This window comes from Euprymna scolopes, chromosome 15, assembly GCF_053919585.1.
Source record: "Euprymna scolopes isolate OS-2025 chromosome 15, ASM5391958v1, whole genome shotgun sequence".
Classification (NCBI taxonomy): Eukaryota; Metazoa; Mollusca; class Cephalopoda; order Sepiida; family Sepiolidae; genus Euprymna; species Euprymna scolopes.
Window position 1 is genome coordinate 21,293,171 of NC_136496.1, and position 25,427 is coordinate 21,318,597.

Below are 25,427 nucleotides of genomic sequence, written 5' to 3' on the forward strand. Positions count from 1 at the left end.
GCCACCCGGCATTGCCCAGTCGTAAAAAATGCATAAAAATTATACTTTAATCAATGCAGAATTCTTATACATTATAAACAGTAATAGCGGAGGTATTAAATTTAGCATTAAATTTCTTTAAAAAAAAAAAAAAAATGAAGTAAAAAAAAAAACATAAAGAAATAGGGACATGTGTATGCAAGTATTATCATTTTTATTTAATTATTGTAATTCTTTTTTGAGATGAGTAATTTGTATATTTTTTATTTATTTATTTACAGACTTATCCTCATCTTTTATAGTTGTTATTTCCTTATCATTTTTTTTATCATTGTTATTTCATTATCATTTTTTTATCATTGTTGTTTTATTTTCATTTTTCTAAACTGTCCACTTCTTGTAAGTAAAAAAAATATACTCAAGTTGAGATCGAAACCAAAACCTACAGACAATGAGTCAAGTAAGATAACCATTAGACCAGCTTGATATGATCTTTAAAAAGTGTTTTTAAACCAACTTATACTTAAGCAGTCATGTTTCAAGAGCGTGCATGCACAGTTGTGAAACAGTTGAAAATAGATAAAATCCGCCCCTCCCCAACATCCCAATTTTTACAATTTTGACACCTTAGCAGCCGTTTTTTTTTTTACAGATGAAAACAGATTAAAAAGTTTTCCACATGTCTGAATACCCTATATACCAAATTTCAAGTCTGTAGATCAAAAATTCATTGAGTATGTAGGTTAAGAGTTGTTCTCACACACATTCTCACTTTTATAGATATATAGATAGACTAGCAGGTGGGGAGCGCCCGGCTTTGCTCAGTCGTAAAATATGCTTAAATATGATATTTTAATTTATCCAGATTTCGTATCTATTCTTATAGAGTCATGATTTCAAAAGTAAAAAAAAAAGTATTTAGGTGCCATCAGCTAGAATCAAAACTGAAAGCAAAACTGTAGCATTCAAAGCTGGTGATGTGACACGCATATGGCCTGATTAAAAATAAACTAAGATTAATGTACAAAATGTTTAACGATTTTTTCCAATCTTGACCCCTTAAAAATAATTTTAACCGGCTTAAGATCCATAAAAGAACGGTCCATAAATAAATCCAATCATTTGAGGCCCCTAGCACCGCTCTGTGATTTTTAGTTTCGGAGGAGATAGAGTTTGAAAATATGGAAACACACAGACAGACAAACATAGTGCCTTTTATAAATTAGATTTGAGAATACCGGTATGAATAAAAGAAGGAGCCATCTCTGTAAGGAGTGCTATTGAATTGGATTTAATGAAGTTAAGCTCAAACATAGAATAAACACACTAACCATCACACGTCTACATTTCCATTTAGAAATGACTCAAGGGTACTTGGACAGTTTAATCTAGACATTAAAAAATGAAAATATCGAAAAAAAAAAAAGTTTGAATTGTACGTATCCGTTATGGAATGAAGTTCTCCAAAAAATAATTTCACTTAATTTCATCAAGTAGTTTTTTTTTTTTTTTTTTTTTTTTACAGCGAAAAAACAATTTGTTATGATACCGAGCAAAAGCTTCGATTTTTAGGAAGAAAAGCTAGTATTAAAAATGGGGAGGGAGTGCCGGCAAGTTGAGTTATCTCCCCGTGGCATTTCTAAAAATCCAAACAAAAATTAAAAAAATTAAAAATGGCTCCCTTCAATGTGCTGTCATAAAAATGTATTTTTCCACTGTAAAAAAAAAAAACTGCTCGATCAAATTAAGTGAAATGTTTTTTCGGCGATCTTCAGTTCAAAACGGATACATACAATATAACCTTTTTTTTTTTTCGATATTTTCATTTTTTAATGTCTTGATTAAACTGTACAAGTACCAACTCAAGTTTTAGGTGAGTGTTTATTCCCTATGGACTTGGAAATTACTGGGTTGATCTATTATAAATTTCACATGAAGGTAGTTGATGTATCTGGGAGTATTCTTATCTAGGTTTTGTTCTGGAATGTGTCCGATATGTATCGAAAATCGAAAAAATCCGATTAAAGAAGGAAGTTCGATTTTGAACAAAGTTAACACTTTTATACAACCTAACATCACAAGTGTCTTTGAGAAGTTACATTCATTACATGATGTAAGCAACAGAACTTAATTATCTCCCTTGTCAACTTATCTCTCTTTTTAGTAAGCATCACGTAGTGAGTTTGCTTCATTTCACAAATTTCTTTTTTCATTAATAATTATTTTTCTACCTTACCATTTTTCCTAATTTTTGGATATGTTACTATTTGAGACCCGATAATTACGTAGGTACCATTTGTTTCACTTGAAATTCAGTATTGTAATATAATATTATAATATAGAAGCGCCTAAATTTTCATAAAGAAAGATAACAAGTTGAACAATAGAAATTTTTATTGGCCAATCATAATTAAGCTGATTAAAGAAGGTCAAGTTTAATTGTTTTGTTTAACGAATGAAAATGACAAAAAAGAATCCCACAAAATAATTATGATGGACATAATTTTCTTTTATGGAGACTCTGTACAGCTAGGTATAAATGGGAGGTTTAAGGACATAAAATACAAGGAAAGAGACAAATAATAAACAATTTTTGCAAAATAGGAAGCAAGATTCAAACTGAGAGAGAAGATATATATATTATTCCTTAATTGGAATTCATTTTTGAGATGAGCATTATATATATTAATTTATTTTTATTTTGGACTACTAATCTCATCTTTATTAGTTGTTGTTTTCCATTTTTTTTATTGGATTGTTTATTCACAACGTTTCGGCCAACTAATTCCTCTGGCCTTCGTCAGGTGGAAACCGCGACGGATAGGAACTTTGAATCTCCTAACTGCATTCTCAGCCATCACTGCCATCCGTAGTTGTTGTCGTCTCACCACATTTTGGCCAATTAACCTCTGGCACGCTTTGGGTGGGATTTGAAACCGCTCATCTCCAAAATGAATTCCAATTAAGGAATAATATATATATACCAATCGGTACGGACCTGACTATGGAAGATCAGATAATAAATAAAACGTGGATTTATAAGATCAAAGAATCCACCATTGATCGCCCTTCGGGGCCCGTGGCGCAGTTGATAAAGACGTTGAATCTCTACAGTTCCAGATGAACATTGTCTGAAGATAGCGGTTTCAATCCCACCCAAAGCGTGCCAGAGGTTAATTGGCCAAAATGTGGTGAGACGACAACAACTACGGATGGCAGTGATGGCTGAGAATGCAGTTAGGAGATTCGAAGTTCCTATCTGTCGCGGTTACCACCTGACGAAGGCCAGAGGAATTAGTTGGCTGAAACGTTGTGAATAAACAATCCAATAAAAAAATGGAAAACAACAACTAATAAAGATTGAGAGAGAAGATATAGAAATGTTTTCATATTCAACGTTTTGGTTGATGTAACCTTCCAACCTTCTTAAGGTTAGCAATACACATGAAAAAATTGAAATGGTTTTACATATTTCAATAATGGCTTACATAGAAAGGGCTTCGTAAGCTAAGAAAGAATCTTTTAAAATTTTTAAAATCTGATTAAAATTAAGGAAGTTATGAATATTTTTGTGTTTTGCACATTTGGATATTCTTCCCTCTTTAAGACTAAAGGCGTCTTGCCACATTTTTTGCATTACTTTTTCAGTAAAAATGTTATATCTTTGTTAAAACACAAGATTAAGTAATGAAATGTACCATATAAGTGTATTTTTGTGCAAGGAATCAGAATATGCAATAGAAAATCTCCAGAAATTAATGGTTTCCAAATAATCTGCAGTAGATGCGCATAAATATGCTGCAATTCCTTAAAAATGCCATATATCTATTAAAAGAAAAGAAGTTAGAGAACTCAAAGTTGAATTGTAATGCATTATGTGTATGAATAACTGAAATCGAAATCTAGGACTGTTTAAAAATAAATATACAGTAGAACAGCAGGATACAACATTAAAAATTAATAACAAAATACAATACATTATTATTACATTATAATTATATAAATAATTATCTATATATATAAAAGTGAAAATGTATGTATGTATGTATGTATGTACGCTTTTCCTCGATGTCCACAAAAGGCTTCTTTCAGAGAAGCGCTCGCTCGGTTCACAACTTCTTAAAACTTTTTATATCATCTCTAAATTGTAATATCTCACAGTTAACCACGGCGCTCGCCTGTCTATTTAATTTTATTGACTTTCAAACGTTAATTATTCCACATTTCCCGCATCGGCACGCATTACATTCGGTTTTCAGTATAAACAAAAAGCAAAACTCGACTCTAATAACAGGCCCAGAGCCACACTTGCCCGCGCGCCCTCCGGGGCCCGGGTGACATGATCAAAGTGTAGTATCTGTTCCGACAGATGCTGCAAGCTATGACTAGCTAGGACTAGCTATGACTAGCAAAGACCAGATGTGGGGGCAACCCCACATGCTTGACCTTTAACCAGCTCCCATTTCCCTCCTCTCGGGAGCTGGTCCCCATTTTCCCTTCCCCTTCCCTTGACTCCTCACATTAAAAATTGGCCTTGTGCCTAATTTGCTCGGTGGGGGAGCAAATAAATACAACAGGCCCAGAGCCAGTGAACGTTTGTCTACTTCGTCATATCACGGGCACCTGTTTTTTTTCACGCACATCTACAAACACCCGGGCAACGCCGGGTACCCCTTGCTAGTTTATTAAAAATAACACTGTAAGGCAGATCAGGGTCCAGGAAAACATGATATTCTACATCGTAACCTGGAAAAAAACGTATCCTAGGACCACTGTATTCCGGCGTTCTACTTTATTGCAATATTTCTTTGGAATATTTCATTACCCTCCCCCCTCCCTGCATATGACCACCTCTTCAAAATATATGATTCTTTGTGGACAATTACGGGTGAACAGCTTGAAAAACTTTAATGAAAGATAAACAAAAATTATTTTAGAATTTAATGTAAAATCATTCCTTATTTTGAGCTATTCCAGTGCTTTAGGGCAGTTAACCCATTTTTTTTCAATGGGAGATAAATGCTCGGCTTTCCTTTTTTTTTCCTATGTGTGGTTTTAAGTAGGTCTTTGTGCAATTATGACTGACTTTGTGTTTATGATAGGATTAAGGGAAATTATGTGTGAACATCCTGAAGACTTGATAGAAACAAAACAAAAACAATTTTAGAATTTAGAGTGGAGGTTAATTTCACATAAATTTTATATAAAATATTTCACCATTTCAAGACCATTCTAGCATTTTAGGATAGTTGACCAATCTATTTTTTCGTGAGAGATAAATCATGTGCACTTTTCTTTAAGGAAAGATTTTTTTTATATGTAGCTTACCAAGGAATTTTGTTTGGTAGGGAGTTTGCCACTCGGACTTAGCATTACTGTTAGTGATAAAAAAGGTTTTAAGAGGAGGTTTGCCACTCATACTTAAAGTTAGAGGTTGTATTGTTTTTTTTTTGTTGTTAAGAGGGCATTTGACACCCATTGTGAAACTTTACATGAATTATGACAAACAGACAAAAATTAATGTTATTTAAAACCAGTGATGTCAATCTAACAGAAAATGTGACGTTTGGAAAATTATCAAGTATTTTTTGCTCACCTATCAAAAAAAAAACTTTTTGCTAAAGCTGACAAATTGTTCACAAATTTTAAATGAATTTGATTTTTATTTTTAACTAGCGAGGGGTACCCGGCGTTGCCTGGGTGTTTGTAGGTGTGTGTGAAAAAAACCAGGTGCCCATGAAAAAAAAACGAAGCCTTGACGACGTGCAGTTGGAAAATAGTAAATTGTGAAAAAAAAACAGGTGTGCGTTTTTGATTGACGTGATGGCGATAGCTATTCAGCAGTTAGCATTTTGTGTGGGACAGTTTTTAATGAGGTCAATAAATTGGTTTGTTTGTTTTTAAAAACCCGCTCCCTGTTTATTAGGGGAAGTGTCTCATCTCGAAATGAAAGCTACCGTCTGATATGACGAAGTCGACATTGACCAAACGTTACTTAGCTCTCTAGAGACCACTGGCTTTCAGCCAGTGGGTATTTATTTGCTCCTCCACCGAGCAAATTAGGCACAAGGCCAATTTTTAATGTGAGGAGTGAAGGGAGGGGGAAGGGAAAAAGGGGACCAGCTCCCGAGAGGTGGGAAATGGGAGCTGGTTAAAGGTCAGGCATGTGGGGTTGCCCCCACATCTGGTCTTTGCTAGTCATAGTTAGTCATAGCTTGCAGCATCTGCCGGAACAGATACTACACTTTGATCTTGTCGCCCGGGCTCCGGAGGGCGCGCAGGCCAGTCTGGCCTTCGGCCAGTGATTAGAGCCGAGTTTCGCTTTTTTTTATACCGAAAACCGAATGTAACGTGTGCCGATGCGGGAAATGTGAATAATTAACGTTTGAAAGTCAATAAAATTAAATAGACAGGCGAGCTCCGTGGTTATATACATACATACATTTTCGCTTTTATATATATAGATTATATTTCATGTCTTTCCACCATTTTTAACTTCACTAGAAACTAATTTCCTACAAACGTTTAAATATAAATTTTACAGTTTATTTTTGATAATCAAGTAAATTAGTTTCCATTTGATAATAATCTACTGAAAACATTGCAAAAAAAAATGAAAATTAAAAAATATAGAGGGTAGGTGGGTGTACCACTCGTACAAGTGAACCAAAAAAATCATATTTTACATTTTCAGTTGTTCAAAGCAAAACCCAATATTTAAAAAATTTTATCACTGGTTAAATTTTTTAAATATTTATATAGTTGATAGCAAAATAGCTCTAACCGAACATGTAAGAAAATTTAAAAAAAAATCGATCTGAAGTAAAAATCAACTAAAAGAAAACCGTCTGTTTACAGCCGTGCTATTACTAATACTACAAGACAGTCTATACTCAAACTCAAAATGATTTTTTCTGGTTATCATGATTTTAAATTGCTAGCTACCACAAGAGAAAACAACATACAATTATACTTTTAATGAATAAAAACAAGAGAAAACAACATACAATTATACTTTTAATGAATAAAAACAAGAGAAAACAACATATAATTATACTTTTAATGGATAAAAACAGTAAAAAGATTGTTTTATTTAACAGTGGGTATCTGGGAGTATTCTTATTATTGTTTTCAAAATTTTCAATACTCGTCATGTTGAAAAAATTTTTAACACAACAAAAAAAAAAAAACGACTGGTTAAAAGTATTTTGGACATCCTAAACTATTAAACTATTAAAAGTGACATCTCTTCTGGTTAGTTTCCAAATTTTATGACAAAATTCTTAATACAAATGCAGTACAAGCATTTACAAATCAGGGAAGTAGGGTCATTACAAAATCTTACTGAAAACACTATTTTATGATGTTCAGGTTTTTATCATTTTATTTGCTTAAAACTCTAAAAATATATAATGTAAATTATTATTTAATAATTCATTTGAAAGTATATTTGTTTCTGAAGAAAACTGTCATATTTTGATGACTTAAAGTTTGAAAAACATGAATGTTTTAGAAGAAGCCTCTTGAAATCTGTGATTATCCAAAGCATTTTATTCAGTGTATTGCTACTTAAGGTGTATCTTTTTAAAGTTTGGAATCTTTTTGTCGAATTCTAGAATCATTATGCCGAACTCCGGGAATCTATGCAGAATTCCAAATAGAACACTTTATTCAATCCATGAGTGTAGTATGCTCTTGTTCTGTCAGCCACAACTGGGTAGGAGCCCTATGCAATTCGCAATTGAATTTTTTGGGTTGTCTGCACTGAAAATTGATAAAGTAGTTTGATAGGGAAAAACACACACACACACACACACACACACACACACACACACACACACACACACACACACACACACACAATTTCACTTTTATAGATATATTTCTATTCATCTCTATATTGTTATATACTAACAGGATGCTCAGCGTTGCTTGGTTGTAATATATGCTTAAATATGATATTAAAATTTATGCAGAGTTCATATTTATTATTATGCTGTTTTTTGTGCCCTCAAATATCTGGCCCTCTAACTCTCCAGATAGTAACCCGTGAGACATGATGCTGAGAAAGCCATAATAGTGTGGCCTCCCTGAAGACCTCCATAAAGTGAGAATTCTGCGCTATCAAGAAAGAGTCAGAGGTTAACGCATGTCGTGCTTTTAGGGTCTGTATTCAAATACAGAAGGTGGACGCATGGAATAAAATGTCGGTATTTGTTTGTATTAAATGAAACAGTTAAATAAATCTTTTACAGTTCCTTCTTTATCAAGGTCTAAAGTGTGAGATCTCAAACTGCCAATTTATCGTTTATACCCTGTATATATATATATATATATATATATATATATATATATATATTACAATAGAAAAATGCGAACATGAAAATTAATATCCATCCATGCATAGGCCATCCACAACGTTTTGTAGATGCTTTTGTAGTGAGGAGTTCTTCTTACAGGGTGAGGATGCTAGCCCCACGCCCAACCTTCCCAGAAGGTATATACAGCGCCTAGCGTTCCCAAATGGTCACCCATCTGGTACTGGCCAGGCTCAACATTGCTTAACTTCGGTGATCAGGCGAGAACCAGTGTGTCAATGTGATTCTGCCGTACTATGAGAAGTAATATGGTTAAGCTCAAACATGGAAAAGAAAAGGAAAAGATATTCTAGTAAAAAATGTAATAAATTTAAAATATTGTAGCATTAAGAATGTTTTTTTTAATCCAATTTAACATTATATAATCAATTCTTGATGCTGCAAAATTTTTAGTTATAAATTTATTATATTTTATACTAGAATATCTTGTCCTTTTCTTTCCCATGTTTGAGCTTAACCATATTACTTTTCATGCTCGCATTTTTCTATTGTAATCCATGATTTTTTCCAGGCTTTCAGTAAATTCACTTGTTCTTTGTTTAATTTCAGTCTTTTTTTTTTGCTTCCATAAACATAAAATACACAAAAACATGTACAGCAGTCGTCTGCTTTCATTCTCTCAGTTTCTCTTGTTACTTCCCTTTTTGTGAGAGCGGTAAATTAGTAGCAGCACTAGTTGCTGGAGCAACGGGGTTTCTATGGAAACCAGTCAGAAAAAAACGTTGCTCACCTCCTTACATTTTTTTACGATTTGGAACACTAGTAAATTCATTATAAGTTTTGTTTTACAAAACGGAAATTGACAATTTTTTCTTTCACAATTTAGCTGAGAAGATGATCTATAAAGTGTTTGAAATTTGGTCAAAGAATGAGCGAGTGGTAAAGCTTTAAAGCAGTTCTAAATGACTAAAACTGCCACTTAACGATATTTCCAAATACTACCACGTTTGAATGATATGTATATATATATATATATATATATATATATATATATATATATATATACTAGCGGGGGTACCCGGCGTTGCCCGAGTGTTTGTTTCCGGGACGGGGGGGGGGGGAGTTTTAAAAAATGTTATGGTAGGTAAGTAGGAAGGATCAAACCCGGAGTCATGAGTAAAAGTAGGAAAATAAAGTGTGAAAAAAAAAACAAACATCTGCAACGTTAACAGTTCGGCCACCAAGAAAAGTCCATTCCAGTTGTTTAGGAAAAAAAAAAAAAAAAAAAAAAAAAACGACTACGGTAGGTCGGCGCGAACGTGAAAATATAATGTGAATTGTCCAGCACGCTAACCACTACGCCACAGAGCACTGCAGCTTAGTTTAGTGATTTTAAATAACTTCACATGAAAGAACTACGAAGCCAAACCGGTGTTCTCTTCTCAACTGTTCCTTGTGAACGATCCCCAAACGGTGTTAAGTGGTGGCAGGGGGAGGAGGAATTTATTAGAGAGAAAATATTTTACCACTTCCATTGATCTTAACCGATTTTGGCCGTGACTTCTCAGCAGAAAAAGTATAGAAATCTAAGATTATCGAGGAACTTGAGAAATAATAAGCCTATAACACACCTCAGATATTGTTCTGCCGTTTGTGCATATTATATTTGCATGAAATATCTTGATTTTTAATCCTATTAATGTCAAAATCAGACGGGAAAAAATGAGTTCATTTTATTTATATAGAAGATATATATATATATAATCGCGTTGACACACCGGTTCTCATCAGATCACCGAAGTTAAGCAACGTTGAGCCTGGTTAGTACTAGATGGGTGACCATTTGGGACTTCTAGGTGCTGTATGTGCTCTCCGCTTATCTCGGCATTTGTTTCCAGTCGTCATGTACTTGCCACTGGTATTTTACAATGTCGTCTCAGGAGAGGTGTGATTGGAGATTGCGCACCTTCTGTCACAAAAGTTTCACGCGCAAGCAACCCTTCAGGGGTATCCATAGTCTATCTAAGACAGAAGGAGCCTGCTTTATATATATACTAGCAGGGGTGCCCGGCGTTGCTCGGGTGTTTGGAGGTGTATGCTGTGCAAAAAAAACAAAAAAAAATGGTTAATTTTTTAAAACTTTGACCCCTATTATGACCCCTTAAAATTTATAGTTTTGGGCTCAAATCACTTTATTAAGTTAGATCCAGGTTCAAGGAACCTATATCTAAAATTTCAAGTGTCTAGACCCAAAATTGTCGGAGGAGTTTGGTAGAGTTCTTAAAGGTCAAATCGTTGAAATTTGACCCCTTAACAGCCAAATTTCTGGCTGACACCCGTCACATCGATTTTCCCAAATCTCAGTACCCGGTATTTCAAATTTCGAGTCTATAGACTAAAAATTGACAGAGTTATTGCGTAGGGAAATGTACACAGACAGACAGACACACAGACAGACAGACAGACAGACACGTTCACTTTTATAGATATATATATATGTGCAAGAACTTTTTCATCCTAAATTATGTACAATGCCAAAGAGTAGTCAGAAGAATCCAAATAATAGAAATAACTAATCCTCACCTCAAAAATCCAGAAGCATAAAAATGGACTTGATGGTAAAAAAGAAAAAGGTCAGTTTGGAAGTATTTGTTCCCTTTTTTTATGCATGAATCCATGTTTAGGGCAGAGAGTGGTTGAAATGTTGTTGCTAGATAAGATGATCATTACGGAAAGCAAAAAGATCATTTCTTTTTTCTTCTCTTTTTTCCCCTCGTTTTTTTTTTTTTATCAATAGGAAGTCGTTTGCAGGTGTTGCTAAAGATGATAAAAACTCCATCTGTAAGACGTGCGTTACTGGTCGGTTGTGGACTTCATTTCTTCTCACAATTCTCTGGTGTTAACACAGTTATGTACGTACTATTTTGACATTATATTATAGTCTTTTGCTAAAAAATAACTGCCTCACCTTGCTTAACAATACTATTTCAGTTGAGTTTGTCTACCCTGGTGAACAGCTTTCATTCCACTGTTTCCTATGCCTTTGTTTCCGATAAAATTATTTCTCTTTTCTTTTGTAATACTTCTTTTCCTCTTTCTTCCACACATCCCAACACTTAGGAGAGAGGTGCTGATAATATCACACACACAAACATATGTGTGTGTGTGTGTGTGTATGTATACATACATACACATGCATATAATACATACACACATACATATATCTATATAATAGTAAAACTCTGTCGTTCTTGGTTGTTTGCTTGTTTGCTTGCGCACTATCCTCCTACTAATACTACTGTGCCTCCTCTTCTTGCTACTACTATTACTTCTCCTCTTTACAACTACTACTACGCCTCCTCTTACTAATACTACTACTACGCCTCCTCTTCCTTAACCTACTATTACTACTACTGGTTATAATTCAATGGCTGTAAGTTTTTTTTTTTTTTCAAAAATAAACAATTATAAACAGAATGACTCATAGAAATCTATCTCTATTCTATTTTCATTTTAATATACTTTCATAGAAATGTTTCTGCTATGTCACAAAAAAACTATTTTCTTTACGTCACAAGTGTCATGCTCATACATTAATTCCATAGCTAATATAACATACTGACCCCTTAGGTGATGTTTTGCAACTATTCTGTATTACAACTATACTGTCGCAATTTTCTCACAAATAAATCAACTTTGACCTGTTGACAACATATTTTTTTTTTACTGTGTACGTTTTTAGCAGCCTAATTTTTTTTTTTTTGCATTTTAAATTATCCAAATAAACAATTGTTAATACTTTCTGCATTTTTTTTTACATTGTTCATTCCCGTAATACGTTTAAGTTATTTTAACGCAATTTTCTTACAAATAAATCTACTATTTTACAATATAATAGGTAATTTTACACGAATAAGGAGGATTTTTTTTTTGTTTGAGTGATCCGTCTGATTTTTCATTTTAATATACTTTCATAGAAATGTTTCTGTTATGTCAAAAAAAACAAAAAACAAGTGTCACGCTCATACATGAATTCCATAGCTAATGTAACATACTGACCCAACGGGTCATGGGTAGTCTAGTATGTATGTATGTATATATATATATATATATATATATATATATATATATATATAAACATGCATATATATATTTATGTATAAATATATATATATGCATATATGGAATACTAGCAAAGAATATATATATATATATATATATATATATATATATATATTTCATTATTTTTTTTTGGGGGGGGGTACAAAACTTTATTATAGCTATGAAAAAGGGAAGACTGAGTTTTTTGTATCCATGATAAAGGTCCAAATCAAATTATACTTTCGTTTGTTAGGGCAAAATGAATCCTACCTTGTATAGAGACCAGTAAACGTTGGTTTACGGTAAATTGGTGTCAGATAATTTAATGCCGTTTTCGTTATCAATACATCAAGGAAGGCTAAATTAGAATTGCTTTCACCCTCATACGTATACTTTAATACGGGATGCATTTTGTTGAGTAAAGTGAGGAATTTTTTTGCTTCTGTTTGATTATTACATAGGCAAAATGTATCACCTACAAATCGAAAGTAGACTAGCAGTTTTATGAGTCCAGATAACAATTGTTTTTCATAGAAACCCACAAATATATTCGCCATTATTGGTCCAAGGACCGAGCCCATTGTTACGCCATCTATTTGCCAATACATTATATTGTTGAAACTGAATTCAACCAATGTTGTGGCAAATTTCATTAATTCAATAAATATATTTTCAGGAATGGAAGGAGGTGATATCTGACTACGATATAAAAAATCAGTACAGATATCTATTGTTTCCAAAATAGGGAAACAAGTGAATAACTTCCTAATATCATAAGGCACATGAATTTATTGGCAACTTTATAATTTTGCATAAAATTAGAAAACTCAAATGAATCTTTTAAGCAGTAGTTACTATAATAATTCGCTACTGGCTGTAAAATGTTGAAGATCCATTTTACAACCTTGTGTTGTGCAGACCCTACCGTAGAAAGAATAGGCCTTAAAGGAATATTTGTTTTATTTATGTGTTTTAGGTAAGCCATACAGCCTGGGGCGGATAGAGCCTGAGGGTCCGATCTCATTAGCTATGTCAGAAGGGAGTACACCACTTTTCACCCACTTTACAAATTTCTTATGAAATTTAGCTTCTAAGGAAGCAGTAGAATTATGAGTATTAACAGGGTCTAATTTTATAAATTTTTCAGTGTCATCAAGAATCACTGACATTTTATCAACATAATCGTGATTATTTAGTACAACCACTCCCGAGCCTTTATCCAGTCTAGTTATAACTAGAGATTTATTATTTCGCAGAGTCTTAATGACTGCAAAGTGTTCTTTGTGCCATTTAAACTCTGAATGGGATACTGGTGTACTTGCATAGCTATGAGCCAGGTCATTTAATCTTGCTTTTAGGTCCCTTGCCTTGGTTTCAGAGACAGGTGTAAGCCTCACTGCCTGAACATTAGGTATTTCGAATTCCAAAAATACTTCTTCACGTTTAATACCAGAAGGCAGAACACAAAATTCGAAACCGTGATCCAATACTAATACCTCAGCAGGAGACAGTTTCTGCGAGGACAAATTAAGGATATTTTTATCCGTATTTGAATTTGTTGACAAACCAAACTTTTTATAGATTAAATGTTGCAATTTATTATTAAATTGAAGCGTTTTACTGTTTTTATCCATTAAAAGTATAATTGTATGTTGTTTACTCTTGTAATATTGCAACATATCATGAAAAACACAATTTATTCGTTTCTCTATAATAATAAAATAAAAAAAAAAAGAAAACCCTCGGTTTGGCTTTTGAAAAGTGAGGGCGAAACCTGGTCAGCCAACTCTATCTCATTATCTATTTTAAAAATTTTTTTTCTTAACCTTCATTAAATATTTTCCCTCCATCCTTTTTTTTATCATGGATACAAAAAACTCAGTCTTCCCTTTTTCATAGCTATAATATATATATATATATATATATATATATATACACACACACACACACACATATATATAATACTAGCAAAGATACATGACTTTGCTGTACACTCGGGTACCCACTTTGCGGCCACCCTTGCAGTAAGTGGATGTTGTAAGATCTGCACCAAATATGACTTTAACCTTTGACCTTGACCTTCAAAATAGGTATACTCCATCCCTAGGTTGGAGACCATCATCATGTCAGGTTTGGTCATAATCGGTCCACTGATGTGGACTGTAGGAGAGTATATATACATAGGCTATAATCGTGACCTTTGACCTGAACCTTGAACAATGGTGTTAACCATCCTTAGGTGAGGGACCATCATCATGCCAGGTTTGGTCATAATCGGTCCAGTAGTGTGGGCTGTAAGAGAGTTGTACACACACACACACACACACACACACACGAATATTACTAGTTTATATATATATATCTATAATATAAAGCTGAACGTCTTTGTGTGTGTCTGGTCACGAGTAGGCTCCTATATGGTTGACTATTATAGAAAACTGATCACATATAATGATAGAAGATGTATCGAGACACAGGAATGGCTATGTTTGATCTGGCATAATGATGATTCATTAAAATTGTGGGGTCTGCGTACGTGCCTGGTCCACAAAGTATGGAAATTAAAAAATTAAAAAATTAAAAAAAAACGTTTACAAGTGTTTTTGATACATAATAATACTTTGGTAAGTATGTTTTAACTTAAATAGGGATGGTATAATAAAATTGTGAGGTCTGCGTTTGCGCCTGGCCTCCATAGAATGGAAATAGGCACACACTTAAATAGAGACTTTTCATATCTATCTGCGTAAGTATACTTTGATAACTATGTTTCAGTTTGAAGAAATATAGTATAATAAAATTATGGGGTGTTCGTTCGCGCCTGACCTCCATAGAATGGAAATATGTCACAAAGTTTAACAAGGTTTTTTATATAGATCCACAGAATATTGTGATAAGTATTTCAGTGTGAACAGGTATGGTATAATAAATTATAGGGTTTATCTATTTTATTTTTACTTTCATCATATTTTGCTTTGGTTTTGATACCCCCAAATTCGAAGCTATCTCTTTACAACCCTTCCTTTTCATAACCTATCATACTTTCATAAATCAGAGTTCATTTTCTGTAGGCTGTTTTTGAACCCAGTCAACGACAGATACTTTTGCTAGTATATATATATATATATATATATATATATATATATATATAATATATATACACGCATTATTACACATATACATATACACATATACATATACACAAACACACATATATACATATTTTATATATATAATATATATATATATATATATATATATATATATATATATATATAATGTACATACACACGGTGGAGTTTGTGTTCTATTTTATTATTATAGAAGTGTTTTTGAGATCAATACTTGTAATATAACATTAACTATTGAAAATATTGTTCTCTCTAACAGTTACTACAGTGGAATAATCGTGAAATCCTCTGGCGTTGGAAGCAACAGCAAAGCAATCTGGAATTCGGCTATAATCAACACTTGCAACCTTTTGTTTACTTTCTTGGGTGTCTGGCTGGTCGACCGTCTAGGCCGCAGAATTCTTGGAATAACAAGTTTGATAGGTAACTATATTTTTTTAATAGTTAAGTATATTTTTAAAAAGTTAAGTACAGTTTTTTTAATAGTTGAGTATATTTTTTAATAGGTAAGTATATTTTTTAATTGTTAAGTACATTTTTTTAATTGTTAAGTACATTTTTTTAATTGTTAAGTACATTTTTTTAATTGTTAAGTACATTTTTTAATTGTTAAGTACATTTTTTAATAGTTAAGTACATTTTTTTAATAGTTAAGTACATTTTTTTAATAGGTAAGTACATTTTTCTATATAGAAATTTGTATTATCTTACGCAACAGACTAGACATGCAACCAAATCATCATGTCTCCATCTTCTGTTACTGCAAACTGGGATCATAAAGACTTGAAGGACATGTATAGTGTGACCCCCTAAAAATATCATTCATGGAGATATTAATAAACTTTACAACCTTTTCTACAATCGAACCATATCTGAATTGTTTTTACCCTTTTATTGGTGCTACCAGATCAGGCTGTTTTTTTTTTTTTTTTTTTTTTTTTTTACATAGGAGTCACCACTTACCAAGGCCTGGACGCCACTCGAGAAAAAGTGTTAAGAGTGTACAGTAGTCAATGGGATAATATCGTAGTAATTATTAGTACTGGAAATTTGGCAAATTGGATTACTTAAGGGGGACAGCTCATCAAGAATTTGTTTATGTTAGACTTGGAGACAACCAAATTGTAATCAGCTGGAAAGCAGGCAAACGGAAGAGAGTTCCACAGGCGTGCAGTTCTATGAAAGAAGCTGTGTTCATGGAATCTACGTTTAGATTTAGGCACAGATGAAGAGTTGGGAAAATTATTGATAGAAAGAGCACCATATGTCTTAAGTTATTGACTTTTTTACTTAAATGCACCAAACATTAATATCATTATCGTTTATTTCCTTTCCCTTTGCAAAACTCTGCAAAGCCAAGATTGAAAACGAAAACTTTCTACAAAAATATCAAACCATGAATAAATATTTGGAGAAATAAACAACTTGAAGCATAAAAACTGTTTTCAAAGACTACTGGATTCAGCATTAAATAAGCCCCAAAGCATTAATATGTCCAAGAACAAAAAAACAAGCCAAACAATGTGAATAAATATTTGAAGATATAAAGAACTGATACATAAAAAACTTTTTTCCAAAATTACTGGTTTCAACATGAAATAATCCGGAAAGGGATATATATATATATATATATATATATACGCACATACGCACGTATATATTACATATATACATATATACAAACAAAACAGTGCTTATGTAGAGAAGTTACTATGCTATTTTTTTAAATAGCATTTTCAAGTTAAATTGAACTTTTATGATATTTTTTGTTTATTAAATTGTTTTTTCTATCGAGGCTGTTCTTAAACAAAATACTACACGTCGGAAGACTAGAAAGCATGTCAGTTTTAATCATTTTGTGAGCGCAGTTAAAATAATGGAGTTCGCTAAACTCCATAATCTTTTCATATGGCTGTTAATATATGTGCACGCCACCACTATACAAATTGGAAAGCAAGAGGAGTGATCTGACATTCCACCTACATTTTTTTTTTTTTTTACACGGTGGTCACCACTTATCAAGGCCCGGAAGCCACTCAAGGATAAGGGTTATTGCAAGTACAGTACGTTAGTGTGGAGATTTGATGAAGTGTTTACTTAAGGGGGCGGTTCATTAGGAATTTGTTAACGTTGGACTTGAAGACATCCAAGTTGTAGTCAGGTGGGAAGCAGGCAGACGGAACAGAGTTCTACAGGCATGCAGTTCTAAGAAAGAAGCTTTGTTCATGGAATCCACGTTTTGATTTAGGCACAGATAAAGAGTGGGGGAAATTTTTCACAGTGGATTCAGCTAGACGGGTGTTTTTCGTGAAAGATTGGCGAGGGGGGACCAGAGATTGGAGTTCAGACGAGCACCTGCCATGGAAATAATGATAAAACAAGGATAGGCTCGCAATGTCTCTTCTGTGGGAGAGAGGTTGCAGGGTAGAGAAAAGGGCATCCCCCACTAAGTCACGAAGTCTATTTTGTACTCTGTCAAGGCAGGATAGGCTGTTTTTAGCAGCTCCTGCCCAGATATGGCAGCAGTATTACATCCTTGGACGTACTTGGCTTTTATATAGGTAGAGAATTGCATCAGTAGTGAGATATCTTCTGGAGCGGTAGAAGGATCCCACCATAGTCACCCCTCTGGCAATGGCAAGGCTCAGCATTGCTTAATTTTGTTGATCTGGCGAGAACCAGTGTGTTAACGTGAATGTGCTGTATATCAGCTTTGATGCGTTGCTAACGATTTTGTATTTCACAAATAAATAAAAATGGGGGACAAAACGAACGAAGAATCAAATCAAGGAAGTGCAGTTAAATATGTTGGTATTATTAGGAAGTAAAGTCCAAAGAAAGAATTCCTAACCATTGTGTTTTCCTTCTCGCAATTCTTGGTATCAAACCTCAGCGCCTATCTGCCAAAGAGACACGCATTCTCTCTCTGACATACGGAATTTTTATTTGAAAAACCGACTGCATCTCATTTGCATATTTCCCCCAACTCTTGTTACCTCACATGATCACCGATTTCTTTTTTTTTTTTTCTTTTTTTTTTTTTTTAATTTTTTAGGCATCGCATTCAGTCTTGTCATTTTGGGATTAAGCTTCCAGCTTGGTGACATCTACTCCCCTTCTTTGAATTCTACGATCGACAACGTCAATTCGTCATGTGCCTTATATTCGTGAGTACACTTTATTTATTCCTTCAAAATATGGTCAGGTAAAATAAACCCACGATTACGCTCATAGTGGGAATCAAAATTTCCCAGCCAACAGAAACACAGACACAAGACTGTACTCCTAAGCTAAACACGGTTATCGCCCTTTAACTCTGGTAACACATGCCTTGTCTCCAGAGGGCGATGCAGCTACGTCACTTCCTTTTTTATAGATTTGTCTTTTTCGCTGGACTCTCAGCATGTAAAGATGTGACAATAATGTTATCTCTTCGTACCAAACTCTTATTATCTCTTATTCTTACTATCTTTATTATCTCCCTTGTATGTTGATGTAAATGAATCTACATTTATTTGTTATCGTATACCGGCATGCTTTCTCTCTGCATGACGCAACCTTTGCTTCTTACATCTACTATTCACACATGAGGATGGGAGCGTTAATTACATAAGCAGACGGCCCTGTCTTCCACATAAGAATATGAGTGTGAATTATAATATTTATCTACTATATTTTATAAACTGTAATTTGTCTGTACGGCACAAACTCGACCTTAATCTTCTTTTATTCTTACTAAATGTTTTTTGATTTTCAATATGAAGCATAGAAATTAATTATTTGTTTTTTAATCAATTTTTTCTGCCTAGAGGAATTCAATAGCGCATCTCTGCTTCTGATGTACGTCCATAACGAGTTGGTCGCTTAGAGTCTCACACTGTCAATATTTGCAACAGAGAGATGAAACTGTCAAGTCATGAGTGTATATTTTCCGTCATCATAACAATACATTGTTGCGCTCAGTGTGTGTGTGTGTGTGTGTGACACTATTGACTATCATGTTATAGTCCACATTTTACTGTCGGTTAATCAATTTATTTCCTGATTTCCAAGTTACAACCTGCATTCCACTGTGTATAACTGTTGTCAACTGTCACAAGTCCAAGACTGTCCACAACTGTCCCTAACTATTGCTGTCACAAAACTGATTACCACCCGTAAAACTATGAAGTGCCTTCAATAAGTTTCCAGACTTTTTTTTGTACAGGCATTTAAAGTTGTAGATTCTTGAAAATCCAGTATTATATTGCTATACATCTTCTGAGATGATTGACCAATTTTTTTATGATTTCAGGTTCAAATGAACAGCTGCAGAAGGAATTGGAATAAAGTCTACTAAAGCCTGATTGTCACAACTGGTGAATTTCCAAAATGCCATCTTGATGTGAGGACACTTGTGAAGAACGATATGCAATAAAATTGTTTTAAATTTGGAAAAAATGGCACTGAAACGTATTGAATGCTTCAGCCTGATTTTAAACCATCTTGCATGAATTGGGTATCAATTTTTGAGTGAAATAAGAGATTCAAAGAAGGCAGCTAGTCTGTGAGCGATGATAAGAGGTGTGGGAGGAGTAAAGAAACCAGAGCACGAGAGTTGATTGGCCAAATAAAGAATTTCATGGATAAACCCCATCGTGTGCCTATAGAGACAATAAGTGCACAGTTTGATGTTAGTGTGGGAACCGTACACACAGTTATTTGTGAGGAACTGAAAATGTGAAAGATTTGCATGAAGTTTGTCCCAAGTGTGTTTAGAGAAGATCAGAAAAAAAGACAGACTATTTGACCAAGATGAACATCCAGAAAGTTCCTTATCCTCCTTATACTCCAGACCTTGCTCCTTATGACTTTTAGTTATTCTCTAAGCTCAAAAAAAAACTTAGATGCTGTTGCTATGATACAATTGAGAAGATGAAGTTGTTGGAACGGTACAACAAGTGCATTGCAACCGGGGGAGATTACTTTGAAGGCAATTAGAGTTTCATATGTGCACTATCAATAAAAGTGCCGATACGAAAAAAGTCTGGAAACTTATTGAAGGCACCTCGTAATTTTCAACTCGTAACTCTAAAAAATATATTGACCAATCCTTTTGTCCCTGTTATGGTCATACCCTGATCAATAGTCCTGTTTTAGCTTAAAAGTTTACTACAATTTGTTTTTTATTCATTTTTTTTTTCTGCTTCGAGAAATTCAATGACGCATCTCCGCTTAACATATCAGAGGTTGGTATCTTAGAATCTCACTTCGTCAATATCTGTAACAGAGAGATGAAACTTAAAGCTAATTCTTTTTTTTTTTTTTACATAGGCGTCACACTTATTAAGGCTGATAGGCCACCCAAGGATAAGGGTTAGAGAGTGTACAGTAGTCAAAAGGACAATATAGTAATCGTTAGTAATGGAAGTTCGGTAAATTTGTTAACTTAAGTGGAACGGCTCATCAGAAACTTGCTCACGTTGGACTTGAAGACAACCATATTATAGACAGCTGGAAAGCAGGAAAACAGAAGACAATTCCACAGGCGTGCAGTTCTAAGAAAGAAGCTTTGATCATGGAATCTATGTTTAGGTTTAGGCACAGATAAAGAGTGGGGAGAATTATTGATAGTGTTTTCTGCTAGTCGAGTGTTTCTTGTGAAAGTTTGGCGAGGGGGGACCATAGATTGAAGCTCAGTCGAACACTTTCAATGAAAATAACGATAAAGCAGAGACAAACTCGCAACATCTCTTCTGTGAGATAGAGGTTGCAGCAAAGAGAAAAGGACATCTACGAGGCCACGAAGTCTATTTTGAACCCTATCAAGGCAGGACAAGTCTTTTCTAGCAGCTCCTGCCCAGATGTGGCAACAGTATTCCATCCTTGGACATATCTGGCTCTTATATAGATAGAGAATTGCATCAGCAGTGAGATATCTACTAGATCGATAGAAGGATCTGACCATTTTTCCAGTAGCCTTGGCAACAGGTTGCTCCTAAAACTTATACTAAAATATATTGACAAATTCTTTTGTTCCTATTATTGCGACACCCTAATTAATAATCTTATTTTAGCTTTCTTTTGTGTTTCTTTGCGAACAACTTCCTCTGCATTGTTCTTCTGATAAACCTATTTCCTCTTTTTCCCCGACTTCATAGCTGATCGTCAAATGTGTTTTTAGGCTATATAATTTCTAAAAATCAATCTTTGTCATTGTCTTGATTTATACACTCGATCTGTACACCTGTTGCTGATAATAAAACACACACAGCTGGTTATAAAAATATTTTGTTTATTCAAAATAACCTTTTTGGTTTCAGAATGATATTTTTGACATTAGTGACTGTGTGCGGGGCGGGGCGGGGCGGGGCGTGGAGAAAAAGTGTGTCGTTTCTCACCATTGTGGTCACTCTCTCTCTCTATCTCTTTCCCTGTTGTCTGTCATCTCTTTTGTTGGCCCAGATGATGTCACCTTTCAAACATGCATTATCTTGAAATGTAGGTCAATCTCACAGACCCAATCTCCAGGGATTCTACATCTCACATTTTGACTTATTTGATGTCATCCAGGGAGACCTGGATTATCCAACACTATTCAGCTTCTGATCGACTTTTATTTTGACGTCATCCCTGGAGACCTGCATTATCCAACACTATTTACCATGTATAACATTACATGACAGGTATGATGATAATGGTATGGTTCAGTTATTTGTGATTCAAAGCCAATGATAATCATTTTGAAACCTCGACCATCTTGTGTGCACTATGGACCTTAATGTTTGTACATAATTTGAATTGTGTTGTGTGTTTTTTAATAAATGCTTCTATCGTACCTTTCTTTGCAGTACTTGTTCGCAGTGTATCCGTGATAGTTTTTGCGGTTATTGTTATAACGTCCAAGACAATGGACAACTAGGGACTTGTCTTCCTTTAAATACAACACTGCGATCATCTACTGGAGCTTGCAGTGTAATTTCAGATGAGATGGCCTGGGCACATAATTATTGTCCGACATCCTATTCCTGGCTTGCAATTCTGGCACTGGCTTTTTACCTGATGTTTTATGCCCCAGGTGAGTGATCGTTTTGACAATATATATTTCTCTTTGTATATATATATATATATATATATAAACGAGATAAGACACTGATAGAATTCAGATGAAAATCCTGATAGATATTACTTGAAGTAATATTTTCAAGGAGATCCTAGCCAAAAAGGAAAAGCTCAATATTTAAGAATAGAGCAATATATAAATTTAGTGGTTTAATTTGGATTTGTAACCCCCGAATGACACTGGACTCCCTCCAATAATGGACTACCCAGGTTGTATCAACTTCTCTTTTCGTACAATTACTCAAAAACTATTTTCAATAATTGTGTTGAAAAGCAAAATAGCGTCCACTCGCAGCTGAACATTTTGCTAACTGCATTTCATTTCCTCTGATGATATGAGCCATTGTTGAAAATCCATGGATTAAGGAAATTAATATAACCCCTTCTATATATTCCTTTGTCAAGCAATAAATTCTTAAATCGAATATATGCCTCTATATGTTGTTTTTTCAGAATTTAAAATTGAATCACTAAATTTATATATATATATATATATATATATATACACTCGGGTTTTTTTATTCAAAAGTAATGGACTAATGAATTCAACGTGGTTGTTAGATAGTGCTCAATAAAAAGAGCTGATAATACTTGTTTATTGTTATATAAACATGCTCACACCCCGCTGCTACAAATAGCCACTTGTTTCAATCAAACAACAGATATCATCAGGCAGCGACTTGACTATTCAAAAGTTCAATGAATAACATTATTAGAATAAGATTATTCATTGAACTTTTGAATAGTCAAGTCGCTGCCTGATGATATCTGTTGTTTGATTGAAACAAGTGGCTATTTGTAGCAGCGGGATGTGAGCATGTTTATATAACAATAAACAAGTATTATATATATATATATTTTTTTTTTTTGTTTTTTTTTTGTTTACTGTATTTTGGGGAAATAGTTCCGACAAAGAAAAACTTTTTCGATATAAGAGCTAAATATTTGTTTATTAATTATACAGAAGTTCAGAAACATTGGTACCGTCGGTTTCCCGTTGTGTTGGGCATGAAACCGACGATACCAATGTTTTTCTGAACTTCTGTATAATTAATAAACACACACATAATCTTATTCTATATAACAATAAACAAGTATATATATATATATATATATATATATATATATATATATATATATATATATATATATATATACTAGCTGGCATTGCCCAATGATACAATACATTTAAACATGATATTTCAATTTATGCAAATTGTGTATGTATTATTATAGACTCAATCCTCTATTGATTATTATATATTACGAGCCCGGTGGACTAATTCGCAACAAAAAAAAAAGTTTAAAAATAAAAAAAGTAATAATGACAATGTTGTTCATCAAATGTAGTCTGTATTTGTTTACAATATCATGTCAGCTGATATTTGAGCTTGACGATGAATGTTCTGGAAAAGTCACTTCTGATTAATGTTTAGTTTTAAAATATGAAAACAACGAAATGATTTGTGGCGATTTTAAATGTTACTGCCTCTTTTATTGTAAATTGAAATCATTAATAAGAAAAACCTAAAATGGTGACGTACATCTGGGCTTGAACAGGGGATCATTCAATCTATAGTCAAAAGCTCTATCAGTAAGCTATATCTCCAGATATTATGTTTTTTAAGAAGAAATGATTTGCTGAAATTTTATTATCTCCCTTGCCGGAGTAACTTGAAATATTCCTCTGTAAAATTATTCTTTTTTATCTATAAGAGAGGAAATCTATTTTTAAGATCGGATTTTTTGGATTTTCAATAATTATTGGATGAATTTTTCAATTTTTGATACTTATCAGATTAATTTCTGTACCAAAAATATCTAAGAACTCTGCCAGACATATAAATTAGCTTTGTGTGAAGTTTGCAAAAACTAGGCTCAACTGTTTTGGAACATATGAGGAAGGAATACACATACTCAAAGTGATTTTTATATATACATACTAGACTACCCGTGACCCGTTGGGTCAATATGTTATATTAGCTATTGAATTCATGTATGAACATGACACTTGTGACATAAAGAAAATAGTTTTTTTTTGACATAACCAAAACATTGCTATGAAAGTATACTAGACTACCCGTGACCCGTTGGGTCAGTATGTTAGCTATGGAATTCATGTATGAGCGTGGACTTGTGATGTAATGAAAATAGGTTTTTTTGACATAACAGAAACATTTCTATGAAAGTATATTAAAATGAAAAAAGAATATAGATAGATTTCTATGAGTCATTTTGTTTATTATAATGGATTATTTTTGAAAAAAAAAAATTTACAGTTACTGAACTATAAGTGGTTGGTCATACTTATAGGTAAATGTGCACTGAACAGATACCGTAATACTTATTATAGTTAAATTCAAATTTTCATATATCTGCTTTTTTTTTTTTTTTTACATCGTTCATTTCTGTATTATTTTATTTTAAACCCCACTCTTCCCATGTTAAATAATAATTTCGAAATAATAACATTAATATTTCAGTGTCCCAATTGTTCTTTTGTTTTTGTTTATTTAAAATCCCGCTCTTCACATGTTAAATAATAATTTCGAAATAATAACGTTAATATTTCAGCGTCCCAATTGTACTTTTGTTTTTTTTTTGCATTTAAATTATCCAAATAAACAGTTGTTAATACTGTCTGCTTTTTTTTTTTTTTACATCGTTCATTTCTATATTACGTTTAAGTTATTTGTAAGAAATAGTGACAGTATAGTTGTAATAAAGAACAGTTGCAAAACACCACAACTTCAGTCCGCAGGTCAAAATCTGCAAAAGAAGCGATTTGTGTTTATTT

The 25,427-nt window shown here is 33.5% G+C and overlaps 1 protein-coding gene and 1 pseudogene across 1 annotated transcript in view; both read left to right on the forward strand.

Annotated features, from left to right (window-relative positions):
- The window catches only part of LOC145293746 (proton myo-inositol cotransporter-like), a 93,106-nt gene that overhangs the window by 61,421 nt on the left and 6,258 nt on the right, over positions 1–25,427 (forward strand). Inside the window, exons 4-7 of the mRNA XM_080140224.1 lie at positions 11,095–11,209; positions 15,789–15,952; positions 18,585–18,696; positions 22,360–22,586. Of these exons, the coding sequence (XP_079996350.1) occupies positions 11,095–11,209; positions 15,789–15,952; positions 18,585–18,696; positions 22,360–22,586 (618 nt within the window). The remainder of the gene's footprint in view (positions 1–11,094; positions 11,210–15,788; positions 15,953–18,584; positions 18,697–22,359; positions 22,587–25,427) is intronic.
- On the forward strand, positions 10,048–10,165 carry LOC145294289 (5S ribosomal RNA; annotated as a pseudogene).